Source organism: Sinocyclocheilus rhinocerous, unplaced genomic scaffold (genome assembly GCF_001515625.1).
Source record: "Sinocyclocheilus rhinocerous isolate Xijiao unplaced genomic scaffold, SAMN03320098_v1.1 scaffold182, whole genome shotgun sequence".
Taxonomy (NCBI): Eukaryota; Metazoa; Chordata; class Actinopteri; order Cypriniformes; family Cyprinidae; genus Sinocyclocheilus; species Sinocyclocheilus rhinocerous.
Window position 1 is genome coordinate 1,696,447 of NW_015655576.1, and position 24,941 is coordinate 1,721,387.

The 24,941-nt window shown below is 35.6% G+C and overlaps 1 protein-coding gene across 3 annotated transcripts in view; it reads left to right on the top strand.

The window, feature by feature from the left end:
• LOC107718609 (cAMP-dependent protein kinase type I-beta regulatory subunit) overlaps positions 1-24,941 on the top strand; it is a 69,199-nt gene that overhangs the window by 389 nt on the left and 43,869 nt on the right. The window contains exons 1-4 of one of the 3 annotated variants that reach the window (XM_016525774.1): positions 73-188; positions 407-597; positions 9,117-9,287; positions 10,601-10,692. In XM_016525774.1, coding sequence (XP_016381260.1) covers positions 173-188; positions 407-597; positions 9,117-9,287; positions 10,601-10,692 — 470 coding nt within the window. In that variant the 5' untranslated portion in view covers positions 73-172. Of the gene's footprint in view, positions 1-72; positions 189-406; positions 598-9,116; positions 9,288-10,600; positions 10,693-24,941 lie in introns of those variants that run through there. The other 2 variants (XM_016525773.1, XM_016525775.1) reach the window with 2 other exon arrangements.

Consider the following 24,941-nt stretch of genomic DNA (forward strand, 5'->3'; position numbering starts at 1 on the left):
GAATAAGCTGCGATAAAAGCGTAAACAGGTGATCACGGAGGGATGCTCGAGCGCTCCGCCGTTTCGTTTTTAACGCACGACTGAATGCGGTATCGGTTTCGTGAACGCATAGGTCGAAATGGCATATTAAAGCTTCAGTTGCCGGTGGTTTTTGGATGGTTGATGTGAATCAATGGCGGAAGTGAAATGTAAATGTGTAACATAGAGAAGAATGGCCTGTGATTTAGTCATAATGTCAATGTTTATCTATCTAGGCACTGTGTTTGTGTATTTGTATTGACAGTGCATAGATGCATATTGTGGATTTCATTAGTCAGTCAGCAGGCAAGCTTATTATTTAAGACGCACAGACTTAAAGAAAGCAGATCTCTCCTCAGCCCCCCTCCTTTGCTCTTTTCTCCTGTAGCAGTGATAGAAGATAAGATGGCCACCTCCTCCTCCAATCTGGAAGAAGATGAAAGTCTGAAAGGCTGCGAGGTGTTCGTGCAGAAACACAACATACAGCAGATCCTCAAAGAGTGCATCGTCAACCTGTGCATTGCCAAGCCCGAGCGGCCTGTGAAGTTCCTGCGGGAACACTTCGAGAAGCTGGAGAAGGTGCGTTACTCTTACTGTATTTGCTCTGCTGCTGGTTGTGTTTGTAGAAGTTGCGCATTTGCATCGGAAAGGGTGATGGTTAGGGATCTGGGATGTCGCTTCATTTCCATGGAGCTGGAGAAGCCGGAGCTGGAGAGTTATTGAGATCATTGCTGTCCCATTTGGCCTGGCACTTAACCTCAGGATGCTCCGGGGGGATTGTTCCTGTAATTAATGTACTGTACGTTGCTTTGGAAAAAAGTCTGGCTGAATGCACTGTGATACAGTGTCAATGAACGTCTTCTCCTTCTTTCAAACATCCACGATCATTAACTGTCATTGTGCTAGTGCTCACAGTGAGGTTGATGTTCTTTTTGTCTTAATTATTGACAAGTGCAGCACAATAGATAGATAGAACTAATTGCAGGTTTTGGAACGAGAAATCATTGGTTTCCATAGTGCTCCTTTGATCGGTTTCTTGTGCAGATGCAGAGTGTGTGAAATGAGTGGACGGTACACTTATGTACTATATCAGGATCTGTGAAAAATCGATAAAGTTCGTTTGCAAGTTTTAAAATGGATTTTGAATTTAGTAGGGCTTTCATAGGTTTACAGCAACCAAGCATGCAACTCATTATATTCATGTAGAATCTTCAGTGATTCTCAACCTTTTTGACTCCGAGGCCCCACACTGTCCATAACAATATTCAAAGGTTTAACGATAAGGAGTTTTAAAAATGGTTTACTCACCATTTCTACCTGATTAAATACTTTAGAGCTTATCATAAATACAAAAATGTATACTCTTTACATGGCATTTTAAGGATTTGTAAAAAATATTTTCACGACTTTTCCAGGTCTAGAAATTACACCTTTAAAATGAATTCAAATTCAAATCAATTTAAGTCTCCTTGAGGCCCCCTGGTTGAGAAACACTGATGTAGAATAAATGACTTTTTGCTGTATTCTCCCTATTTTTAATATAGTTGGTTAAATACAATTTTAAGAAGTACTTAGTACACCGTTGTCCTGTTTCATTATGTTTTGATTATTTATTAAGACAATATCTGTTCAAATCTTGGCTAATTAGTAGTGTGAGCTAAGGCAAGTATTACTGTTAGGATATTATTTATCTACATTCATAATTTACAATCATATAAATAAAAAATAAAATGTTGCACAGATGTAGAATATGAATAATAGCCCAAACATGGCACTACTGTTCAAGAAGTATTTAGAACATCTTTGTCCTATTTCACTGATTATGTATTAACACAATATCTGTTGAAATATAAGCTAATTAGTAGTGTTAGCTAAGGCAAGTATTACTGTTATGATGCCTCAAATCATGTTTAGTTTTTTTTTTAAGGAGAGGTGTGCTGTTACTTTTATAATTGATCAGGCTAACAATTTTCGCCTGGAGGACAACAAAACAGAATATCGTACTTATGACTCTTCCGACTTGAGTCAGAAAGTATTCAACTAAACAAAACACCCAGAACACCATAGCAACCAACTTAAAACCAGTTACCCCATAGCAATGCCCTGGCAACCACCCTCAACATTTTAGCAACAAAAATGTTTCATTTACTCTAGGGCTGCACGATTATGACAAAAATCATAATTGTCGATTATTCCCTTGAAATTGAAATTGCGGTTATTAATTACGATTATCACAATTTACATTGAATGATGTTTATACCATTGTTTGATGCAACTGCATGCAGTATTTTTATATGAAAATAAACAAGCTGAAAACACTCTAACTGAGAAACATTTAGTGCTTTTCTATAGTATTAATGTCAAATATACATTGGATTGGTTTCTTCTTTAAATGATAAAAAAGTCAAAATATGAATGGTATTATAATGTTATACTAAAACTAAAACTAAAACAATGGAAAAACCCTTAAGATAACATGTAGAAAGAAAAAAACATATCTTAAGCGTGCAGAATAACATAAGTGGACTTTGAACGATTAATTGCCGCTTTGAACGATTACGTAATTGTGGCATCCATAATTGTAATCGCGATTAGAAATTCGATTAATTGTGCAGCCCTAATTTACACTCACATTTGCTTCAGGACGTGTAAAAATGTTTGTTTATGCTTTAAGTCTTTGTTTTGTTTTTGTCTTTTTGTTAAGTCTTGTATAGTAATATTTTGAGATATTATTACAATTTAAAATAACTGTTTTGCATTTGAATATGTATCCCTGGGATTGTAAAGCTGAATTTTCAGCAGCCATTACTCTCAGAAATCCTTCAGTGTTGAATATCAATGTTGAAAACAGTTGTGCTGCATAATATTTTTTTGCAGAAACTGTGAAAGTTCAAAAGAACAGCATTCTTCTTTAAATCGAAAACATTATATTTTGTAACATCTTTATCACCACTTTTAGTAAATTTATTGCATCCTTACTGAATCAAAATATTAATTTCTTTCAAAAAAACAAACAAAAAAAAACTCTGACCCCAGACGGTAGTGTGCTTTATGTAAGAGGAATTTTAATGAGCTGCAGTTGTTCAGTACTATAATCAGCATTCCCGTTCCCCCTCAGCAAACAATTAGGAGGCATGCTGGTGTTTTTTGATGTTGTTGCCCAATCTCAGACTCTGTGTACCGACCGTATGAAAGTCACAGCAGTCATTCGTTTAGCTGGAGGTGCCAGTATTTGCATCCACACTCAGCAGCAACTAAACATCTTCTTTGATCATGTGCTCCAGGAACAACAGGCTTTTTCAAACTGGCAGACGCTTTGGGCTCGAGTTTTTGTTAGGAATGCGTTTCTGCTTAGCTACTGTTGGTTTAGGTAGAGCATCAAACAGCCGAAGGGATTGTGTATTCATAAGACGCGATCAGATGGGCTGATACTGAACGCAGCACAAGACGTCTGCAAGAAGGGAGCGACTGTCCTTGTCTTCTCCTCATGATGATAGCTTGTGTTTTTGGGGTTATTTAGTGTCATTGAGCTGCTGGGTGAATGATGTTTACTGACCCACTTGCGTTTTAGTCATAGATGGGGTTTAATTGCTCACACATTCTCTCTGTCTGGCACTTTCTGTTCATTTAGAAAGATGAAAATCCGCGGGCTGATGAAGGATATACACCCTTAACACTGTGGTTAGGGTTGGGTATCGTTTGGGTTTTTTACAATACCGGTGCCAAATCGATACTTTTAAAACGGTACCGGTGCCTAAATGGTGCCTGAACCGATACTTAAAAAAAATAATAAATAAAAATAAATAAATATCCAAAATAGGATGGATTGGCCATTATTGAGCGCTATAAACACATTTAATGTCTGTTTCATTCATACTGGACGCCAGAGGGTGCCCTCGCGCAGAAACTCCACATGTGCATCACAGAAGTAATAGGACTCAGGAAATCCCTATACTCTTTGCTAATATGGATAAAGGCATTGCTATCGCTGTAACTGAGTAAACAGAAGATATAAACGTTTACAAACAAAGACAATAAAAACTCGACTGCGGCAATGTATAGTTTATCTGTGTTATTCAAGCCATCTTTGGTATTTTCATCATAATTAAGTATATTTATAATCCATTGCTAATCAACATAGTCTTTTTACCATATGCTTTTTACAGTATAGAACATATTTTCTGCCTCATTCTGTGACAAGAAGCCACATCAGATCACAACAGGAAGCAGGTGTGGAGTAAAAACGTTATAGTGTTCTCTTTTGTTGGACAACAGGTTTAGAAATGCTTCTCATTGCAAGTCATTACAAGGGAAGTTTAGCTTTAGGCATTATAATTTAAGAATGATTAGCTTAGCTAGCTAATGGTATCTACCTGCTGCCATCAGAGCAAGTGTAATTGCTGCATTCACGCGCTCCTCGGATGCTCTCATTTCCCGAGTTGTTATGTTAATGCTATGACCCTTTTGCTGAAGAAGAGAATGTATACAGGTTTGGAATCAGGATAAGTTTAAAGGTCCCCTGAAATGCTTAGAAACACGCAGTGTTACTCTATGTGTTGACATCATTTTAACTAGGGTGACCATATTTTAGTTTTTCAAAAAGAGGACAGTAGGGGGCGGGTTCGTGGGCGGGGCTTTGCCTAACAGTATAAATAGCAAGGTTTTTTTTTTTTTTTTGCTTATTTTGTTTTTATAATAAATTTTAAAAAAACAAGTAGAAAGAATAGAAAAATAATAGATAATGCAAGTGTTAGAAGGTCATTATTTATAATAAATAAAAAGAAAATAAGTAGAAAGAATAGAGAATGCTAGTGTTAGAGGCTCTTCTTTATAAATAAAACAAGTAGTTAGAATAGAAATAGAATAGAGTGCAAATGTTAGAGGGTCAAGTTTAAAAAAAAAAACAAGCAGATAAAATTAGAAGTAGCATTAGAATAGAGAGTGCTAGAGTTAGAGGGTCAAATTTACACAGAGTGCGTGTGATCGCGAAATCAAAAGTGAAAATAAACAGCGCAAACGCTCATTCAAAAATATTTAAATACACCGCATCCTGAGAGCGGCTCCCTGATGCGCCAAAATTATACACAATATTAGAATGTTTAAAGGATTGGACACGAAAATCGCGGGAGCGAAACATGTTGCAGGAGCAGGCGGCAATGGGATTAAGAAAACAGCCGAATCTCTTGACATTTTGGGCAATTAAGAAATCCCGGCCGGACGCATTTTTGTAGGTCCAAAAAGAGGACATGTCCAGGGAAAAGAGGACGTATGGTCACCCTAGCTTTAGGCATTTTAATTTAAGAATGTTTATCTTAGCTAGCTAACGGTATCTACATGCTGCCATCAGAGCAAGTGTAATTACTGCATTCACGCTCTCCTCGGATGCTCTCATTTACCTTTTCGACTTGCTTTCGTGAATTTTCTCAGTCGAGAAATTATTTTTCACGTGCGGTGCCGGTGATCCTTACGTACGTTTCAGAGAACAAATATTTCAATCGATCGCTCAAGCATTTAAATGGCACCGAAATCTGCTTTCTGATTCGGTTCTAGTACATACCGGTTACATAGGTACCGGTGCCATATTGGCATCGGGTTTCAGTACCCAACCCTAACTGTGGTTGTCCTCTTTTCTGAATGTTTTGTCTATAAAAACTGTGCCGGATTAAAATCTTTATGTAGGGCACAAGGCAACACGAGGAGAAATTTTTAAGGAGAAATAGAAATTTACCGATGTTACTAAGGGATGCAAGATTCTTAGTGAAAGATCTTCATGTCAGCTAGGCCAATATTTGGCCTATTTGAGATTAGCATCAGCTAATAACGTGTCCTCTTGTTTAGAGGTAGACCGATATGGGTTTTTCACTGGCCGATGCCGATATTTAGAAATCAGGGCAGCCGATGGCCGATATATGATGCCGATTTTTTTGACCGATATGTTTGGCCGATTTTCTTTTTTTTTCTTCCCCTTCATCTCATAAAAGTGAGTTTGAGTAAATGATTATTGCAGGATACAAGATAGTAATAGTAGTAGTAGCCCATACAGATACATTCATATAAAAACACCTGTGCTGCATTTTAATTTTGAAACGTGCAGTGCTCAGTTTATTCAAGGAAGTATAAGCCTTTTGGAAAATCTATTTGTGGCGGTCCGTCTGTCGTATCGTGATTACGCTTTCGAAACGGTCTGTTTTGCCCTGCCATCATTAGCTGAAGCTGTGTGTGAACAAGAAGCGGCTGCAGAGTGTGAGCTGCTCCGTCTCACGCAGCCAGAGAGAGATTCTCCGGCGTTCCGCAACAACGCTTAGCTGCCCGCAGATGCGCCTGCCTATAAATCGGCCTAATTTATAGCACAATCGGCCGATGCCGATTAATTAAAAAATGGCAAAAATCGGCTGATCAATCGGCCGGCTGATCAATCGTTTGACCTCTACTCTTGTTCATGTACCAGTTGCATACTAATGCCAGTATATGGAGGTTAGCCATAAATATGGCCCCTTTTAGCCCAAAGATACACTACCATTCAAAAGTTTGGGTCTTTTTACTTTTTACTTTTTATTTTAATTATTTAAGTTTTTTTTTTTTTTTTAAATGGATGAATACTTTTATTTAGCAAGGACACATTAAATTGATCAAAAGCGACTGAAACATTTTTAATTTGACAAAAGATTTGTATTTTAAATAAATGCTTTTGAACTTTCTATTCATCAATGAATCCTGGAAAAAAAATATTATGGTTTCCACAAAACAAAAAACAAAACAAAAAAAAAAGCAGCACAACGGTTTTCAACAATAATAATAAATAATAAAATTTCTGAAGGATCATGTGACACTGAAGACTGGAGCAATGATGCTGAAAATTCAGCTTTGATCACAGAAATAAATTACATTTTACAATATATGTAAATAGAAAACAGGTATTTTGATTTTTGTACAAATATTTCAAAATTTTACTGTTTTATTGTATGTTTAATCAAATAAATACAGCCTTGGGGAGCATAAAAAATTAAAACATTTAAAAACATTATACATTAAAAAAAATCTTATTGACCCGAACAGATTACATATGTAGACTTTCTTAGACATAAGAAATCCATATGTGGATTAAGTTCTTTTGTGCAGGGAGGTCAAATTTAGAAATTATTCTTTCATTAGAACTGATTCTTTGTAATGATTCAGTCAAACTGATTCAGAAAGCATTTGTTGATGACTTTGTTTAGTTTAGACGTTTTTAATATTGGGGGCATTATTGTTGATGAATAAATAAATATCTTAATAAAGAACTGTAAACAACAGCAGAACAGGTGACAACAGCAATTGTACTGCAATAATGGAACAAAAAAATGCTTTTTTAAAACTGGTTCAATGAAATAAATAATCCAAATGGTCCAGTTTACAGTTTTTGTGGCCTCCAATCCAAAATTGTCATTCAGATTTGATGATAAATCAGTATCTTTTGCAAATACTTGTGACAACAACATTTTTGGTTGTGTGTCATTAAAGTTCTAACCTAATTTGATAAAAGTGTGTATGATTACAACCTCATGTTTGAATTGTTTGTATAGACACTAGTCTAATTTTTTGTGTGTTTGTGGTGGGTTTGCTCTCATATTATGTTTGAGTATGTGCATCGATGCATTGGTGAGCGAAATGATCTTAATGAGCATATCGTCTTAAATGTTTTCTGATTTCACAGATTTCAGAGTACATTTGGACTCTTTCTGTGTTATTTCATGGACAGGCCTGTTGATGGCTGTCTAAAGCTTTGGAGAGCGAGCATGTGTGTGTTTTGTGTGCATTTGTGTGTGTGTGTGTGGCATGTGCCCAGCTGTTCCTTTGCATCTGACTGCCTTCACTTTGGTATTTGTGCCTTGGGATGTTTTAGAGAGAGACCATTTTACAAACACTTTATCTTTTAAATGCTGTAAAATTTTTAATTGTGGAATTAACAGACTGATATCAGATTTATAGGGGCCAGAATACTATAGAGCAGAGGTGGGCAAAATTTTTGCCATGAAGGACCACAAATCAAACTTGAATGAGAACTGTGGGTTGAAAATAAATGTTGCATAATATCCAAATATATTATATGTGAAATGTAAAAAAAATTAAATAAAGAAATAAATTAAATTCATTTATATTCTCTACATTTGGAAAAATAAAACAAACAAAAAAAAAAGTTTAAACAAAAAGGATAAATTGGAAATGAAGATACGCTTCAGTGGCATGTTTTTTTTTTCATCCTATTTTTCCCTCAGACTCTTGTGATATAGCATGGTGCATAACTTTAATATATGTAGGATAGAAAAGTTTTGACACTCAAAAATGTCACTTTATCCTTTTCTGTAGATAAAATGAGTAAATATAGCCATTCAGCTTTACAGTAAAATTTTGCCTAAATTTGCCTAAACTATTACAGAACATTAAAAATATTATAACAGTCTTCCCATTAACCCACTATAATGAATGTCACATTTAGCTGTGACTTTAATATTGCATATAGTATAGTAATATAGTGATATTTCTGTCAATATCAGCTCACTCTGTTTGAATGAGAGATTCAGTTCATTTATTTCCTTAAAGTCCCCCCCCCCCATAAGTTTATTTTTCACATTCATTTTCACAATAAATGACTAAAACATTTGGTTGTTCTATATATACGGTATACACTGTATGTGTCATGTGTAATGAATATGATTAGGGGTCAGTGCTTTTCTGTCCACCCCATATGACTAGTACACATCTTGTTGTGTCACACACACACACACACACACATCATTTGTGCTGTGGCATGCAGCTTTATTGTTCTTCCCTCTTTCATACGGGAATCTTTCACTGTCTCTCTCTGGCTCTGCCAGTGAAATCTCAGTGCTGTTGTGGCTGCTTTCTGTGCTCACAGTAGGTTTCAGTCTTTTAGATTTTATGATCTGTAATCGTGATTTGTAATGGGAGCTTCACCCTCTTTGTGTCCACTGTTTTCACACTGCACAGATTTTTGGGTGTCCTGTGCGATGGGAAGGAAAATCCAGATGGTCACGACCCTCTCGATGTTTTCAAACGGATGTTTAATCATACGTGTCATTCACTTCCTCACTCCACAGGAAGAATGCAAGCAGATCATGGCCCGTCAGAAGTCCAACTCTCAGTCCGACTCTCACGATGATGAAGTGTCTCCTCCTCCTCCAAACCCGGTGGTGAAGGCCCGGTGCCGGAGAGGTGGGGTCAGCGCCGAGGTCTACACAGAGGAGGATGCCGTCAGCTATGTCAGAAAGGTTAGTTTGGATTATATAGCCATTGTAGTTCTGAATAAAACTGCAGTTAAATTTGCATTATTTTCAAGTACGCTATTTAGGATGTTTTGGATTTGTCTCCGTCGCACCATCAGTAATAGACCAGATTCACTGCTCTGATTTCACATAGTTTTTTTCAGTATAGACATTCACATCACATTTGACTTCCATAATATGGTTTTTCTGAGTGAAGAATATTGAGCAGGAAGTAACGCAGGACTGGATTTTATTCAGTGTGATTTGATTGGATGATTAGGTTGTTTTATTATTGTTTAATATTGTTTTCCTTTTCTGCACCTCTAGCAGAAAAGAAAAGTCAGAAAATCCTATGAATGTATTTTTCTTTAGAATAACATGCACTGATGAATTGTGCACAATAATAGGAACATTTTAAAGTATGTAAATAAGGTTGAATGTTATTTTAGTATTATTTATATACAATTACAATAGTTATTAATATTTTTAATTAGCATTTTGTTATATTTATTATACTATTTTATATTTTCAGTTTTCATTTAAATTTTTTTAGTTTAACTTATTTTAACTTTAGTCATTTTTATGTGCTTTTGTAATTTTTTACATTTTTATATAGCTTTCATTTATTTTTAATTCAGTTTTAGTAATTTTAGTACTTCATTTTAAACCTATGTATTTCAATTAGTTGACAAGGCAAGTTTTTTTTTTTTACATTTAAATGTTTCATCTAATCTTTTTTTCCCTCATTTATTTCAATGAACGAAAATGATTTTTAATTGTTTTAATGTTAGTTCATGTTAATGTTAACTTCAATAATTAGTGGTGATTGATGATGCACATTTGATAATTTTCTCAGCAAACCCAAAACCCCAAGCATTAAACATTGGTTCATAACACATCCTGCACCATTTGTGCTATGAATGTGAATGATTCCTTAAATCATCATCTCGTTGAGGATTGCTATTAATTCTGTAAGGCAATAAAAATTTTGCCTGATGTATATAAAACTGGTGAAAGGGAGACCAGAATATCATAGAAAATTGAGGTTGGGATCTTTTAACTTGGGCCAGCAAGTAACCACCTTCTGTAGCAGCACCTTAGCAACTGCTTAGTAACGTGCTTGAAAAGTGATTCAGATCACATGAGCAACTGGCTAGCAACATCCACAACACTCTAGGATCATCATGGAAGCACATTTTTCACAACACAACGCTCACAATTAATTGAGGAAATATGCAGAAATTTCAAAATGTTAGGAAAACCTTATAATTTGTTTGTTTTATAAGTGGTCATCTACTTATTGTTTTCTTTGGTTATAGGTCATTCCAAAGGACTACAAGACAATGACCGCCCTGGCCAAAGCCATCTCTAAGAACGTGCTGTTTGCCCACCTGGATGACAATGAGAGAAGGTAAATGCACGTCATCTGAGGTGGTTTGTTGTCAGGTATTATAAGTATATAAGGTTATGTTCACATGGTCAGTGTTTGGGTTTCCTGTAAATAACTAAGATGTTCGTAAACGCAACCATATTAATGGCTCAAAAACAAGACTGACAACTGTATTCTGCTGCCGTGTGAACAGGGCCTCAGCCACACTATATTTCTCATTGGCCTTGTACACACTGTAAAGATCCAGGATTGACAACCGCATTTAAATATGGGAGTGAATCCTCTAAATGATTGTTTTGTGTGTGTACAGAAGAGAACTCACTCTCGAAATTGTGATGACTATGTGATGCTATGGTAACAACTGACACTGTTGTTACCATAGCAAATTTTGGGCGTCTCGCGCGGTTAGTATCTGCTATTTTTAACTGAAGTATTATTACAGTTAACAAAGACTCATTACATTTGGAGATTTTAACCAAATCACTGTCGACAGAGCCGTCGTGTTTTCTTTATGTTTGGAAGGCTATTTCACTGAGCATGCTCTTGAAGGGTTGCCGTGTCCACTTATTATAAGTGACACTTATTAAGTGTCTTTGGGCTTGTGGTTTGGACTTGGCCCATAAAGCAATCCAGTTTATGGAGTTAATAAAGTAGGCAGGTGCAGGTCTCAATTTTTTGGTATGTGGCTTATTTCCAGGATAACGCGTTTAGATTTGAGTTTATTATGGACTTGTTCTTATTAGTTTTTTTTCTTACAAGATCTGGCAACACTAATGTGTCAAAACGTACCCTGTGATTTCTTGCACCGCACATACAGAAGAGAGAGACAACTCTTAATACATATTTAAATACGTCATTAACATTTCGTTTTTCAGCTCGGTTCCGTACACACTGCGTAAAATTTCTGTAAATGCGGTTGTCAGTACCTGAATTTTTGTGAGTCAGTTCAGTTGCACAATGCGGCTGTCACTCCTGTGTATTACTGAACTGTGCGTACAGAACAAGATTAAGCACTATAAGGAAAATTGACCACTGTTTTGTGGCCATTGTGAAGTCTTTCTTATGAATCGGGTTACGCTGTTACCAGCTTGTTTCTTGTTGTCAGCGCTGGGCTTGTGAGTGTTTGGCGGGGTGAGGGTATGAGTCGTGTCAAGAGGGGCTTGTGAGTAGCCACTGTATTTGCTCTGTTGCTCTCGTCACCATGGCAACCCACATCGAAATAAAACATGCAATGTGTCTGACCGTAGTGGAAAGTGTGTTTTAATGCGGGTGTGGGGAAATAGCGTTGCTCGGATTGTTTCATTTTGGCTTTCAAGTCCGGGAGATGCCACAAACCCTAAACAACAACGAGGAGAAAAAAGCCTCTCCCAGTCCACCAGGAATTTCGCTCAGGTTGTGTACGGAATACAGTTTCACTGCTGAGGAGAATCCATTATCCATACAGATCCACCATGAAGGGAACAAACTCTCAGCTTTCTGCTTTTAAAACCTCTGTGAGAACACGCGAAACGGCCCAAATGCTCAAACTCCCCAAAACATCCCGTCTGCACTCAGCTGGAAATTCACCACACTTATTATCAGGCCTTCTTGCCAGGGACTGCAGATGCGCGTTATCGGGTTTTAAGATTGATTTCATATTTTTGGCTGTTGTGAATATATCACAGTCACCATTTATCAGGCATGGAATTACAGGCAAATTTAGTTGGAAAAAACTGATTTTGTGCAGTGCGTCATCTTAAGGCAAGGCTTACCTTGTCATTTCTCTTCTGAATGCTCCAGAACACTCTTCATATTTCTGATTCAGATTTGTGGAGAACATTAATGTTGTTTCCATGGTTACGGAGTCTTCGCTCCTGGCGACGGCCCCGCACAATGTCCAATTATCTGCATGTGTGTCTGCGATACTGTCAAAGCAACAGGCTTGATGTGGTCATACCGAACATGACTCTGCAGTATCTGGGAAATGACAGGATAATGACATTATGTTAGGATCTTTTCATTGTTTTATAGAGTTATGTTAGCGTGAGATGTTGCAGATTCACTAAGAGCGGTCTGGATTTCTCTAAGCATGCAGTGAACACTTTAATATTTTTATTAACAACTTATTAATACCTGCTGTATGTATATATATATATATATATATATAGATAGATAGATAGATAGATAGATAGAGAATTTTTTAATTCTATATACATTACTGTTAAAGTTGGGGGTCAGTAAGATTTTTTTCTTAGAAAGAAAGAAAGAAAGTTTATTCAGCAAGGATGCGTTAAATTTTATCATAAAAAGTTTTGTACTTTCTATTCATTAAAGAATCCTAAAAAATATATATCAATGTTTCCACAAAAATATTAAGCAGCACAACTGTTTCCAACATTGATAATCAGAAATGTTTCTTGAGCAAATCAACATATTAGACTGATTTCTGAAGGATCATGTGACACTGAAGACTGGAGTAATGATGCTGAAAATTCAGCTTTGCCATCACTCAAATAAATAAATAATTAATTAATTATATTTAATAATAATTTTTTTAAAGTATATATTAAAAATATATATTCAATACTCGATTAAAATTCAATATATTCAATATTCAATTAAAAATATATTCAAATCACTTAAAACTAAAATTAAAATGAAAACCATAAAAACATTTTAACTGGAATGAAATAAAATATAAAATAAACTTTTTTTATTTCAACTATTGACAAGGCAACATTTCTTATTTGAATTTACATAGATTGTTTTTGTTTTAAATATACCTTGATGTACTAAAATAACTAAAACTAAAACTGAAATAAAAATTGAAAATTGAAAATTGAAAAATAAAAAGTATACGGACATATATATATATATATATATAAAAGAAAAATACTAAAATCCACAATAACTCGCAATAAAATTACTGAAATTTTAATTAAAACTAAAATGAAAATGGAAAATATAAAGACAGAGTATTTCAAAATAATAATAAAAACTATAATAGTATCTCATTGATACACTACAATAACACTGATTCAAATAGAAAACATTTAATTTAAGTTATAATAAAATTTAACAGTATTATTGTTTTTTTTTTAACAGTATTTTTGCCTGGGTGAACTTAAAGAATACTTAAAGAAGGGTGGACTTAAAAAAACTTCTTTCAAAAACATGAAAAATCTTACTGACACCAATCATTTGAATGGTAGTGAATTTAATTATTTTATTCGATTTACCTATCTTGATCTGTAGACACTAGTCTACCACACCCCAGATGTGTGCACAGTGCAGTAAACTCAAAAAACAGCAGCATACACCAGCTAACATGGTGAACGAGAGTCATATGCTTTGCAAATGTAATCACCATTGGCACAGATTTGGCTGTTCGCTCTTGCAGGCGTTCACACATATGGCCATATATAGTAGAACATGCCATACACTGTTTGCTTTATTATGCTGCAGTCAGTAAGAGCTTTTTGTTAAGATCACTGGAGACACACGGCTGCTGGAGCTAAACATTACAGCTAGATGGCAGATACTGTAAGGGAGTATCTGGCATGTGGTATAGCCCACCCTAGGGTCCACCCTACAGGTTATTTGTTGTCTAGTGTGGTTTTGTTGCCATGGCAAATAAAATCAAATACTTCACGGTGGTATGGGAATAGCTCATTGGCAAATTTAATGCACAATCTAATGTTGAACTTGACCTTGGGAGTTAGGTCAGCATGAAAGAAATGTAAGTCATCAATAGAAGCTGGGTTTGTAAGCTGAATAACAATATTCTTGCACAAAAAATAATCTTTTTATTTTGTTTATCATCTATTTTATGATGTTCTTTAAGGAAAGAGAATGATTTCTGAAAGATCATGTTTTTTTGTATTCAGGTGGCCTTTATACTGTACATGTATTCAAGGTTTAACTCTTCACAGGTTTCTGAGAGACTTGTTGAGAGGTTTTGGCTTTACACATACATTTACATTTCTTTGCCTGTTTTGCTCGCATAATCGGTGTCGAAAAGGCCAATATTTATATTTTTCTTTCAATTTTTTTTATTTCTTTATTTTAAATAGTACTAATTGTAATGCTGTGACACTTCATATATTTTTGTAGAAAAGGTTTTATTTATTTATTTATTTTCAACGGTAATAATATTTATTGCACTGCTGTAAGAGTATTAATCACATATATTAATATATATATTAATATTAATCACATAACACAAAATAATATTTCAGTGCTAAAAATTCAATATGTTTCTAAAATGGGCTTCATTTTCTTTATGCAAACTTCCTTTTTTGTCATTCCCATTATTTTCAATGGTTATTGTCATTAAAGTAAAACATTAATAAAAGCGAAACTACTTTGTTTGGTCTTCCAAAAGAGGACACGACTAGAAATCAGTGGTTAAGTTGTATTTACAACACTGTTCCAGAACAGTTCAACCCAAATATTCATTTGTTGTGCAGCACATTTTATGGAGGAGTGATTCTCATTAATGTAAAACAGTAATAAAAAGTCAACATAAAATATAACGGCAGTGTGACAAACACCATGACATATATATTTTTTGCATTACAGTGATAAGAGTAATAATGTTTATTTCACTACTGTAAGAATTTGGGGGTAAAAGTTAAAAACATATAAATATAATTAATATTACATATTAAATGCACATCACAAAATAATTTTAAAATGCAAAAAAATATATATTTTCTTTATGCAATTAATATTTTTTGGGGGGCGGGAAGGTAAAATATGCCCTGTTTTTTACAGGTTTTGTGAGGATCATGTGTTGTTTTTGATTAGGCCTATATCATGTTTTCTTTATATTTATTTATGCCAGTGTATATTTCCTAATCTCTATTTTTATCTATGTTGAGTAAGCCAAAGTGAACATTTTCAAAGTTATTTTACCCGCAAACACAAGTGGACATCTGAACCTTCAGAGCCTTGATTTGCAACAACATCCTATCTGCGGCCCCAACTCTCCCTCTTTCCACAGGGGCCCTGCAGCATCTCAAACAACAGAGCTTTGTGTTTTAATTAAAAAACAAAATACCAGCAATCAGCAGTAACGAGTGCTTGAGCTGCAACGAACCACTGAACTGAGCAGCTACTGAACATACAGAGACATTGTCCATCTATTTTTACAGACATTGTGTTGTGGTTTTTATGCACATTTGTGCACGTACATGAAATAAGTCACTGTGTGCATGTACGTCATACTTTCTAGAATTAGACTGATAAGCTTGTGGAGATTAGCATGTAAAATAATGTTTTCTTTGTATAACATCATCACAGCTCCAAAGCACGGGTAACATAATGCGGTTAAATGTAATAAAAAGCATGGTTAGTTTGATTTTAAATTGTTTCGATGGAGGAAAATGTCTCCTGATAACTCATAGTGGCTTTATCGTGTCCAAACACATCTGTTTAGCTCCCCTTTATAATGTTAACCTGCTCTTAGCATAATGCCTATCTGGTTTCCTGCTCATAACTGATATAAACTTCACACTATGATTGTGGGGAACAGCTGTTTCACGCACCTGCGGACCAGACACTACTGTTAACAATGACCTTTAAAGTAGACGGTCACGCTTTTGTAATGCTAGCTAGTGTGGCTATTGAGTTTCATATGCGGTCCAAGTCCAGAAAGAAAGGTGGATTAGGTAGAACTTTGTGACAAAGTTATTCAACTATTTTATAACTATTTTTTTCATTTAGCCAGAAAATGATCAAATAAAAAGCTGATGGAATTCTAAAAAAAAAGAGAAAGACAAGGACAAATAAGCTGTCTTTATGCAGACTGAGTGAAGTGTGGGTAATTTGTTAGCATTCTTCAGTGGATGGATGGATCTGTCTCTGGAGAAACTCAAGTCTGTCGTCACATGTGCACGTTAGCTATCTTTGTCAGTCATGCACGTCATTTCGCCATGCCTGCTCTTTATTTTTCAAACTAGATTTTACATTTTCTGAAGAAATTGTGAAGAATTTTTGTAGAAATGTGGTGCTCGCCTGTTCTAGGACGTTCAGAGCGGATGTCAGTGCGCTGCTATGCGGTTGCTAGGATGTTCTGGATGGTACTTTACTGGCAAAAGAGTCAAATTTTTAAATCAAATTAATTTATATACTGCTTTTGACAATACACATTGTATCAAAGCTGCTTTACAAAAAAAATAATGTATTGCCCTATGTGACTAAACCATATATATTAGGGGTGTAACTAGTGTTGTCAAAAGACCCGGTATTTCGGTACCAAGTCGGTACTAAAAAAATGAAAACGTTACGGTACCAGTTTTTTTTAAGTACCGGTGGTACCGATCACCCGGTCAACCCGGTTCTTGATGCGCTATCCGAAAGCTATCCTCTTCCACTGTTGCCAAGTCCGCAGTTTTCACGCGGAATTGGGCTGCTTTAACACTGTTGCCGCTCCACGGGTTGTTTTTCATGTCCGCGGGTTGAAAAACGACCCCATTAACGTGATATTTAGCCCCTGGAATGCGAAATTTACAAGGGCAACCCCGCCAAAACATGCGTATTTTATCCTCGGAATGGCATTGGTTTTGTACATTTAATTTTTGTTTAACGTTATTAATAAAAATGTTGTTCAATTAGCATGTTTTTGTGTTTTGCTTTGGTACCGAGAACCGTGGATTTTCACTGGTATTGGTACCGAATACTGAAATTTTGGTACCGTGACAACACTAGGTGTAACAGTTCAAATTACTCACGGTTCGGTTTGTATCACAAATTAATACAACACAGAAAAGATACAAATAAAATAAACATTGCTTTTCAGGGTTTTTTTTAGGTCGGTCTCACATTAGCTTTTAGGTACAGAAATTGAATAAAGTAATCAAATGTAAAATAACATCGCATATTTGACTTTATAAAATAAAGATTGATCCTTATTAAAGTTACAAAAGCTATTCAATCAACAGGGGCGGACTTAGTGATTTGGGGGCCCTAAGCAAATCTCAGGTATTTTACGCCTATCCCTTATTTTGCGCTCGCTCTCATAGTTTATAACTTTTTACCCCTTCACTGACAATGTAAACAATCACGTAGCCGAGATTTGCCATATATATAGCTTTATGCATGCAAAGATGTAGCCTACTATATATCTAACTTTGAATATATTGCTAGGTGATAATAAATTTAATTTTTCAACAACATCCAGTACCAATCAAGCAGTTGAGATTTGCTATACATATATTAGTATGCAGGTAAGATTGGATATACTTGTCACAATCCGTGATGGCGAGGAATGATGGAAACGAGGAATAAACGAAAACAGGCTTTTAATCCACGGAACGATGGGTACATCAATACTGGGGACAGCAGGAAACACATCAACGTAACGAGTAGAACCGACAGAGACAGACTGCACAGACTAGGACTTAAATACAGGGGATGATTGGGGAAACAGGTGTATGGGATGACTAATCAACAAAACAAGGACAGGAACATGACCAAATAAGGGCACAGAATCAGGGGCAAAACAGAACACAAGACGGTCCATGATCCTGACATTACGCCCCCTCCCGGAAGGTGCGTCCTCGCACCGTAGCAACAACAGAGGGAGGCGTAGGTGGGAACTTGGGAGGAGGAGGACTATTTGTGCGTCTCTGGGCATTCAGGGCTTAACTCTGGATCAGAAGCCCCCTCTAGGCAGAACACGGGAACAGGATGGCGCTCAGGAGGAGTGGACACTTGAGGGCGCTTACGAGGAGCTGGCACTGGAGGGCGCTCTGGACTGGACTCAGCCGCGGTGCAGGGGGCGGAGCTCCTCTCCACGCTCACACCGTCCGCGGCTTTCTCCCTCGTGGACGGGTATTGTCGCTGGCTCTTGGACCTGGTCTGACGGCTTGGGCTCTACTTCCAGGGCGATCCTCCGCTCAGTTGCTCGGCATTGCGCTGGCTTGTAGATCGCGGCGGGAGTTGGCTCTCCGTCATCGGTGGGCTCAGGCTTTAGCTCCGCACAACGGGGAGATGATGGGCTGGGCTCTGGGTCCGGAGTGGATCTATTCCAGGCGGAAGAGGGGACCCATAGGAGGAACACAACGGAAACAAAAACACTGAGAAAAACAAGAAAACAAACGGAGGGGAGAACACGGAGGTAACCGTTATCGGTCGGTTCTTCTGTCACAGTCTGTGATGGCGAGGAACGATGGAGACGAGGAATAAATGAAAACAGGCTTTTAATCCATGGAACACTGGGTACATCAATACTGGGGACAGCAGGAAACACATCAACATAACGAGTAGAACCGACAGAGACAGACAAGGACTTAAATACAGGGGATGATTGGGGAAACACAGGTGTATGGGATGACTAATCAACTAATTAACAAAACGAGGACAGGAACATGACCAAATAAGGGAACAGAAACCGGGGCAAAACATAAGACAAGACAGTCCATGATCCTGACAATACTTTTAGTAGTTGTATATATATATATGTGACCCTGGAGCACAAAACCAGTCTTAAGTCGCTGGGGTATATTTGTAGCAATAGCCAAAAATACATTGTATGGGTCAAAATTATCGATTTTTCTTTTATGCCAAAAATCATTAGGATATTAAGTATTATTAAATATTATTTTTATTCATTAAAAAGAGCTCACCCATAAGTATTCATGATATTTTGATCTGTAAATATGGTACAAGTCCTTCCTTTAATGTAAATCTATGAATTATTTTGTGGTTTTTCCTCCATCAGGCAAAAATCATGCATCATTAAAATTAAGAGCACATTTCTTCTTAACAAGCCGCACAATTTGAGGTATTTTGTTTTTAGCAACAATTTCGTATGGAACGAGTTGTGCACCAAAGTTAAACAAGCACCACTAATAATATGTTGCTTATTAATTTTGGCTGGGAATCATATGAACACTTAGACGTGCAGTGATATTATTTTTAGTTAATGTTGGCTTGTCGGTACTTGTGTTCATTCTTATAATTGCATTTTGTACTAGCAATAAATTACCAAATGATAACTAAAGGTTTCATTATATATGACCAAAGATTTTTCCTCTTCATGGTACGATTATAAGGATTACTTTGATATATCGAGCTTTAGCTGTCAAATCACTGCATAAAACGGCGTGCTGCAGCCTGCCGGAGCGCACGGATGGCACTGGGTTGTTAATGAAGTTCTTGTAGCAGTCGACACTAAAACATGAGCGCAGTCATTCTGCAGTGCAGACGCACAGTCAGCCGAAATGCACAGGTCAGAATGTGACACTGTGGAAGTAAGTGAGCTGATTCATTTCCTGACATGAACTGAATTTACACTATACCAAAAGTGTGGGACCAGTAATGTTTTTTTTTTAAATTATTTATACCTTTTTTCAGCAAGGATGAATTAGTCAGAGGCGGACAGTAACTAAGTACATTTACTTGAGTATTGTACTTAAGTACACTTTTTGAGTATCTGTACTTTACTTGAGTATTATTTTTTCTGGAAACTTATGACTTTAACTTCACTACATTTGAAAGACAAATATTGTACTTTTCACTCCACTACATTTCTACACTTAAGTAATGGAGTTGTGTACTTTGTCCGCCTCTGGAATTAGTTTGATCAAAACTGGCAGTACAGGCATTCATAATGTTACAAAAAAATTATATTTCAAATAAATGCTGTTCTTGTTAACTTTCTATTCATCAAAGTATCCTGAAAAACTGTATTACTGTTTCTACAAACAAATATTACGCAGCACTTTTTTTTCCTTCAGTTTTCATCATTGATAATAATCAGAAATGTTTCTGAGCATCAAATCAGCATATTATAATTATTTATGAAGGATCATGTGAAAATTCAGCTTTTCCATCACAGGAATAAATTACTTTTTAAAATATATTCAAATAGAAAAGAGTTATTTTAAATTGTAATAATATTTCACAATAGTGCTGTTTTTAATGTAATGCAGCCTTGCTGAGCAATAGAGCAATAATTTTATTTTATTTTATGTATTTTTATTGTATGATTTGTATCTTGTAAACATTATGCACTGACATATATTTATATTTGTCACAATCATGTATGTCAGTCTGCAATATCATGTTTGTTTTGTTGAACATTGTTGCTGAATTTTATAACTCTACCTATTCATGAAAACCGTAAAAAAAAATTATTTTTCTTCTGCAGACAGATTTAGTTAATCCAGTGCTAGTTTCTCTAATCTGTGTGTGTCCTTGTGAGCATGCAGCTGGGGTAATCCACCAATTAAGCAGCGAGTAATGACCCTTCTGGCCTTTGACCCTTGACCCATCAGCCTCTGCCCTTTGCTCTTATATCCCAGTGCTGATGGACAGTGGACATCTTTGGAAACAACAAAGTGCATCAGATCATTAATGAACTTTTCAGTGAAGCTCCTCAGAATAAACAAATAGTAATTTCTGAATCACATCTGATCTTTTCTGTTTATAACTACCTATCAGTGAAACTACATTGCTAGTAAAAACTGAAGTAAGTCACACTGATCATCAACCTTTTGGTTTCGAGTGTTTTTTAAATAGCACAGCTCATAGTCTACCTGATAGGCCACACACACAGCAGAGGTCTTGTAAGGTGAGTTTATTTTGTCCCAGTCTGTTTTAGGCTAAGGAAATGGGATGCAGAGGAAGTTGCGGCGAATGCAGGTGACGTAACGCTGCGGCTGAATCACAGCTTCAGAGCTCAGGCTAATGGAGGACACCTTTGACACCTAGATCTGCCTCATAATCTGCTCAAATGCTCCCACACCAGGTGGCTGTCCATTTCCTTTAGATATGTGCTCTTCAGAAGAGCCAGAGATAAACAGAGAGCGAGAGCCGCTCTTTATGAACATATGTGGTCTATCCGTTAATCGTAGGCCAGTTGGTTTGTTATTCAACTAAATGTTTGATTTAGTGCCAGGCACTCCACTTTCGCAGTTGATTTAGTTAAACATGACATTTAAGAATTACAAAAAAATTATACAGAACACTCTTACTGTAAAAAATGCTGCTGCAATTATAACAATTTGTTGAGATAATTTAAATATCCAACTTGGCTAAACTAAACTAAAGTGAACTTATAATTTTAAGTCAAGATTTAGCAAAATTTCATTACTCTAGAAATTTGACTCAACTAATTAGTACAAAGCGTTCTTTTAGTATTCTTTATATTGAATAATATTTTGAATTAGCTTGTATTTTTATATTATTAGTTTAATATTTCTATTTAGGCTTTTATTTCAGTTTTAGTTTTAGTCAATGTAGTTCTTCAACTTAAAATTATTTACTTCTGTTTTGCTTTTTGTTTTTGTTTAAGTTCACCTCCATCTACAATTTATATTTTATTAGATTTCAGTTTCATTTCAATTACCAAAAACTGAATTTTGAATAATGTTATAGTTTTAGCAATAACAATGCTGCTTTCTAAAGATTGATGTTTCTCCATGAAAAGTTGTTAAGGTATTGTGGGCGATTTTAGCATATCTATGAATTTACTTTTTTTTAAATTTTATTTTTGACTGGTTTTGTCATAAACCAAGAGAAAGTAAGTCTGATTGTGTGTGTGTGTGTGTATGATTAAAATTAATTTTAAATGTCACATATTATTTTACAAAAAAAAAATAAAAATCACAAAATTTCTATTGTAAATGTAATATTGTGAAATATTATTACAATTCATAATATCTGTTTTCCATTGGAATATATTTTAAACTGTAATTTATTCCTGTGATGCAAAGCTGAATTTTCAGCATCATTACTCTAGTCTTCAGTGTCATATGATCCTTCAGAAATCATTCTAATATGCTGATTCGCTGCTCAAGAAACATTTCTGTACTCACCGGACCCTGCAGTTTCACTATCCATCCTGTAAGAGATGCTGTTTCTCCAATTCAGATGTCTGTGACTCGAGATGCTCCACAATCAGACCCGGCTCATTTAGTGCCAGATAGCAGAGTGGAGAAAATGAGCACATGGCGTTACATCAATCCTGTACGGTTATCAACACTGTATAATTTGAAGCTGTTATGTTGTTGTGAGCTGTTGGAAGTTTCACTCGTCTTTCTCCCCGTGCAGAATTACTGTGGCAGTTTTACCCCGCGAGTGTCACCCTGAGAGCTGTTGTAAAGTGCGAGTCTGTGTGTGGTCAATATTTAGCATAGCTTTGTGCTGTCACAAAGGGAGTTTCTGCTAATGAGGACAATCGCCACAAGAAGCAGCTCTCTCTCTCTTTCCCTCTCTCTCTCTCTCTCTCTCTCCACATTCGTCCTGTTTGCATTCTTTTATATTCCTCTTTTTCTGTCCTCACATTTATGTCTTCTGAGCAAGAGTGTTTAATGGGCTGTTTTGGCCTGTCTGGACCCCCTGACCTGACCCGATACCACCCACCCATTCCCTGCCATCCCTCTGGAATTCACTACAACTGTATCTGTGAACATTTCTGAAGGGAGAAAAAGTGTGTAATCAACTAATAACTCTGTACAGTTGGCCATATATACAAATGATGTGTTTTCACATATTTTACATAACTTTAAAGGGAGTATTGCTATAAATAAAATAACATTGATTTATTTCTATATTTTTTAAAAATATTCAGGTAAACATTGCATTAACTAATAAATAAATAAATTATTTATGTATTTATAAATGTTTTTATTTAGTTAGTTTTTTTACTTAGTTATTAACATGTTTATACATTTACATTTATTTAGAAATGTATGTATTTTTTTTTATTTAATGATCTAATTGATTTAATTTCAGCAAAAATTAAAGAACTATTCATTTATTTAGTTATTTACTTATTTAATTAATTAATTTTTATTTACTTCTTTATAAATGTATGTTTTACTTATGCTTTTATTTATACATTCAGTTAGTTAATTATTTAGTTATTATTTTTTTATTATTTATAATTGCATATTTATGTATTTTTAATTAATCCATTTTTATTAATTAATTTATTAATTTATTTATTCAGGTAGTTAATCAGTTATTTATTTACTTTATCATTGATTTACTTATGCATATATATTTAAAAAATGTATTTATAAATGAAAGTTTTTTTTAATTGATTTAATGTCAGCAATAAGTACATTATTCTTTTTACTCGTTATAATAAATTAATATTCATTTACTTTTTTGTATTTATTTATTTAGTTAGTTATTTACTTAATTTTTATTTATTTATTTATACATCTTTAGCTATGTATTTTTATTTACACATTTATTTATTTACAGTGCCGTGAAAAGGTTTTTGCCCCCTTCCTGTTTTTTTAATTTTTTGCATATTTGTCACACTTAAAAGATTCAGATCATCAAACCAATTTTAATATTACGCAAAGATAATGCAAGTAAATGCAAAATGCAGTTTTTAAATGATAATTTCATTTATTAAGGGAAAAAAGCTGTCCAAACCTGCCCGGCCCTACGTGAAAAATTATTTGCCCCCCCCTCTTAATTAAAATTAGTTTGATGATCTGAATCTTTTAAGTGTGACAAATATGCAAACAATTAAAAAAACAGGAAGGGGGCAAAAACTTTTTCACACCACTGTAGTTAATCAGTTACTTATTTACTTATTTATAAATCTATACTTATATATTATTTATGTATTTATTTTAACATGTATATAATTTCAGCAGCTTCTTATTTTGTATTACATATTAGGGGTGCTTCAATTGATCGGCTACCGATCATTATTGGCCGATAATCACTTTGGGATGATTGATCTGCGGTCTCTAAAAAGGCTGATCTCAAAAAACCGATCTCAAGCTGATGACGCTGCCGTGAGAAGGTTTGGCACGACATGCAGCGGCACCGTCTCAGTCTCTGTCCGGCGCGGGTGAAATAATTATAATGCTAAAGGTGAGGTGCAACTCATATTTCTTCATTAAATAACTTATAAAGTAATTTGAAAGCCTTGTGTGAGACGTAATTTCACAAACAGCGTGAGTGAATCACCGCGCGCGCTCTTTTCCTCTCAAAATGCGCAAATGGCTTCAAATCACATCGTGTCTGCACTACAAGCGAGCTGCACGCTGCACAGTTGACACAGGAATTGTCACTTGCACAATCGAGGCAGTGTCACATCGTCACTAAAGTTTATAAATTGCATTTGTGTATGCGGTGCGTATATTTTCCGCGCTCATGTTAATGGATTAAAGCGTTCACACTGCACACGGTTGCGGTGCGGCAGTGCGTTCCAGTAACTGTGCGTCAGTGCAGAGATCGTTTCCACACCGAGTCTATTGTTGCTGCGCTGCAAGCGCTGAATTAAAGTAACAGCGCATTGTTTGCGGTAAATATGA